The sequence below is a fragment of the Geospiza fortis genome, unplaced genomic scaffold, assembly GCF_000277835.1.
Source record: "Geospiza fortis unplaced genomic scaffold, GeoFor_1.0 scaffold488, whole genome shotgun sequence".
Classification (NCBI taxonomy): domain Eukaryota; kingdom Metazoa; phylum Chordata; class Aves; order Passeriformes; family Thraupidae; genus Geospiza; species Geospiza fortis.
Genome location: NW_005054365.1, coordinates 1869015 through 1872950, shown reverse-complemented (window position 1 = coordinate 1872950; position 3936 = coordinate 1869015). Strand labels below are relative to the sequence as shown.

The following is a 3936-nucleotide window of genomic DNA, read 5'->3' as shown; positions in this document are numbered from 1 at the left end:
CCCGGGCTGGCGGGGGCTGCCTGCCACTGGTGCCTTGTGCTAGCGAGGTTGGGCTTGGTTAGCATTTGTGTCTGTTCTGTGCACGTGGTACATGCAGATTTGCTTGAACTGAGCTGTCCGTGTGTGCTTGGTGTTCCAAGGACTCCTGTAGTCTGTTGTGTCCTGATGGAAGAGTTCCAGTGGTGTGAGTGCTGTTTTTTCCTGCAGTGCCCATGGCTATTGAGGAGCAGGTGGCTGTCATCTATGCTGGTGTAAGAGGTCACTTGGACAAGCTGGAGCCCAGCAAGATCACAAAATTTGAGAGTGCTTTCCTGGCTCATGTACTTAGCCAGCACCAGGACCTCCTCTCCACAATCAGGTATGATGGTTTACCTTGCTTTATCCCAAGGGTATTGATGTCTGGAATGCAGATAATGGTCACTTAACTGTTAGTTTAGTGTATGCTAGAACATCAGGCGTTCAGCTGGCTGTATCAAAACTGGGGGTTAAATCAGCCTTACTACCATCTGCTGTCCTCAGCTTCAGCTCTTAGGAAAAGCAGCTGATGCTTAAAGTGAACCTTCTGGCAATGTGTCTGCTCTAACTGTTCCTGAAATCTTGATTGGTTCAGTTCCCATATTGTGGACAGCTTTGAGCTGTTGGAGTGCTGTGGGTTAAGTGCTGCTGAGTGAACTGTTGGGGATTATTTCCATAGTCCTGTCCTGGAAACTGGTCCTGGCTTTTTTTGTCATGAAGACAATCATATGCCTTCTATCTCTGGGGTCCACCTCTGTAGGTTTGGCCTTGTTGGAATTCATATAGCTGTTCTGAAAGAATTTGTGAACAAACTTCAGTTCTTAAACAGGACTGGCTCTTTCAGGAGAAGGGATATTCTATCAGTGGGATGGCTTCATACACCAAACAAGTGTGTTTGTTTATCTACTGAATTTGTTAGAAATGGGGAGGTTTGTTGTAAAGCTTCTGTGTTTGTCTTGGGGTTGACCCTGTTTTGATTGCTGTGTCGGAATTTAACTTAACTCTTCCCACAGGACCGAAGGGAAGATCTCTGACCAGACAGAAGCAAAGTTGAAGGAAATAGTCACAAAATTCCTGTCTACTTTTGAGGCATAAACTCTTAAAACTAACAGACCAGACCAGGCTGGTTCTAGCAGGCCAGACCAGGCTGTTGTGATCCAGTGTTCCAGCTCCGTCAAAGACGACAAAAGCATGTGCGACTTGAATGTACAGATCTCGGTGAGAATAAAGGTTCCCATGTAAAAAGGCTCTGTTCTGAATGTAAAAATACTGTGTTCTGTGTGATTTCTTTTTGTCTGTACTTCTGGCTTGCTGTTGCACCTGTTCAATCACAGATCTGAACTCCCCTGGACACAGCCCTGCTGGAGGAACTCTGGAAATTAGGGATATCCTTAATGGCTGAGTGGGCAAGCTCTCCTTACACAAGCCAGGAGAGTGACAGAGCTGAGGGACTTTCTCAGTGTTCATCATTTGTGCCAGGCAGCTTATCCTGCAGAGGGCATTGCAGGTGGGGTCACAGGGATAACCCACTGGGCTTCACAGGAATCCTTTTAACTGTGTCACTGGTAGAGCATTTTTGGAATTGCTGTCTGACCCATCCTGGTGCCTGGTCTTTGGAATACCAGCCTTTGTGTCTTGGGACTATTGCAGGTGTAGCTGTCACAGCAGTAATACATGGAGATTTAAATCTGAGAATCCCAGAATGGTTTTGGAGAAGACCTTAAAGTTTGTCTCGCTCCACCCTTCTGCCATGGGCAGGGACACCTTCCACTATCCCAGTTCACTCCAAGCCCTGTTCAGCCTGGCCATGAACACTTCCAGGGATCCAGGAGCAGCCACAGCTGATCTGAGCAACCTGTGCCAGGGCCTCAGCCAAGAATTTCTTTTCAATATCCCATCTAACCTTGGCCTCTGTCACTATTAAGCCATTGCTCCTTGTCACTCCAGGCCCATGTAAATAATCTCTTCATCTTTCTTGTCAGCTCGCTTCAGGGGCTGGAAGGCTGCAATTGGGTCACCCCAAAGCTGCCACTTGCAGGCTGAACAGTCCCAGTTCTCTCAGCAGAGCTGCTTCATCCCTCTGATCACACTGGTGCCTCTGGATTCCCTCCAGCAGCTCCAGCTCCTTGTGCTGTTGGAGCCAGGGCTGGGGCAGCTCTGCAGGTGGGCTCTCACCTGAGCCCCGGGGCACAGGGGCAGGATCCCCCTGCCCTGCTGCCCACGCTGGGGGATCAGCCCAGGGCAGGGGGTTCAGGCTGGGGCAGGACTGCTCTTGATGTGTGTGCACTGTCCCCAGTTAACTTCCTGTACTGCAGTGTCCTGCCTCCCAGTCTAACTGTGGAGTTATGGGCAGCTGGAAACATTCTCATGTGGCTCAGGCTAACAAGCTTCTCTTGTTAATGGCCTGAGTGCTTTGAGAGAGTGGGCTTTGCAGTACCAGGCAAAAATAAACACACACTTGAAATTCAGCGATGGCCGGTACCTTTTAGGGAGCAGTTAGTGCTGTGCTCCAGGAGGAGGATCCTGTGCTACTTCACCATCTTGTTTCTTTTACCCCACAGCCCCAGAAGAGGTGGCTGGGGGGCCTCACAGGTGTGAGGGAATACTGCTGTGGAACATTTCTACTCTGATCTGCCCAACATCACATTCCTTCCAGGACAGTTTTTACAGCTTGTGACTCTGCCCAGTGACTAAACCCTGGTTACTACTTGGTGTTGCTGTGCCTTGTTTCACGTGCTGCTGTAGTTGGAAAGTCCTGAGCTCAAAAGTATCTCAGTCCAAAACAAAGATGTATTTCTTTTTAGTAGCGTATTTTTTTCTAGGGCTGGGACTGGGCAGCTGGGAAATGGCAAGTGGATCACAGAATCACAGTGGTTTGGTTTGGAAAGGACATTAAAGATCATCTGTGTCCACCTGCTCATCCACCACCTCATCCCAGGCTGCTCCAAGCCCAATCCAGCCTGGCCTTGGACACTGCCAGGGGTGGGGAGCCACAGCTGCTCTGGGAAACCTGTACCCTGGCCTCACCATCCTCTCTGGGAAGAGTCTCTTCCCAACATCCCATCTATCCCTGCCCTCTCTCAGTGGAAAGACAATTCTCCCTTGCTCTGTTACTCTGTGCCCAAAGTCCCTCGCCAGCTCTGTTAGAGCACATTTAGGTGCTTGGTGGCGTGGATTCATGCTGATGGTTTGTGCTCTCTTTGTCAGGAGGCTACACACAGGGTTAGTATGCCTAAAGCAGCCTCAGGTTACAACTGAACAGACATTTCAGTAAGTTGGAAATGCATTTTTTACACTACTGGAGTATTTTAGCTGTCCCTGTGTTCAAGCAAAAGCAGCAGTTGAGTGTGGTGGGTGTGATTGAGGCATTTCAGTACACAGTGTCCGATCTTTGCTTTCATATTTTCCAAGCGTTGCTCAGAGCTCAGTCATGGAGCGCCTTGTGTCAGGCAATGGCCCCTAATAAACTGTGACACAGGATGTGTGTGGTGAAGGAGGGTTGTGTGTGTTCAGGAGCGGCTGGGAAGGGGCTGAGCCTGGAGCAAAGGAGGCTCAGGGGGGACCTTGTGGCTCTGCACAGCTCCTGACAGGAGGGGACAGCCGGGGGGTCGGGCTGTGCTCCCAGGGAACAGGGACAGGAGGAGTGGGAACGGCCTCAGGCTGGGCCATGGGAGGTTTGGATTGGATATTAGGAAAGTTTCTTGACCTGCCCTAGGAGTTTTCCTGCCCTAGCACAGGCTTCTCAGGGCAGTAGTGAACTCAAACTTGCATTAAAAAGTCCTGTGGATGTGGATGTGTGGGACATGGGTAGGCTTGGTAGCGCTGGGCGAATGGTTGGACTCGATGACCTTGGAGGGCTTTTGCAACCTAAGCAACTCTATGATTCCATGAAACCTTCCCAAAGTATTCCTGGAGCTCCGA

General features: G+C 50.1%; 2 protein-coding genes across 2 annotated transcripts in view; both read left to right on the top strand.

The window, feature by feature from the left end:
• Positions 1–1282, top strand: part of ATP5F1A (ATP synthase F1 subunit alpha) — a 7409-nt gene extending 6127 nt beyond the window's left edge. The window contains exons 11-13 of the mRNA XM_005424206.1: positions 44–47; positions 190–358; positions 1029–1282. Of these exons, the coding sequence (XP_005424263.1) occupies positions 44–47; positions 190–358; positions 1029–1110 (255 nt within the window). The 3' untranslated portion in view covers positions 1111–1282. The remainder of the gene's footprint in view (positions 1–43; positions 48–189; positions 359–1028) is intronic.
• PSTPIP2 (proline-serine-threonine phosphatase interacting protein 2) overlaps positions 1207–3936 on the top strand; it is a 24434-nt gene continuing 21704 nt past the window's right edge. The window contains exon 1 of the mRNA XM_005424205.2: positions 1207–1233. Coding sequence (XP_005424262.1) covers positions 1207–1233 — 27 coding nt within the window. The remainder of the gene's footprint in view (positions 1234–3936) is intronic.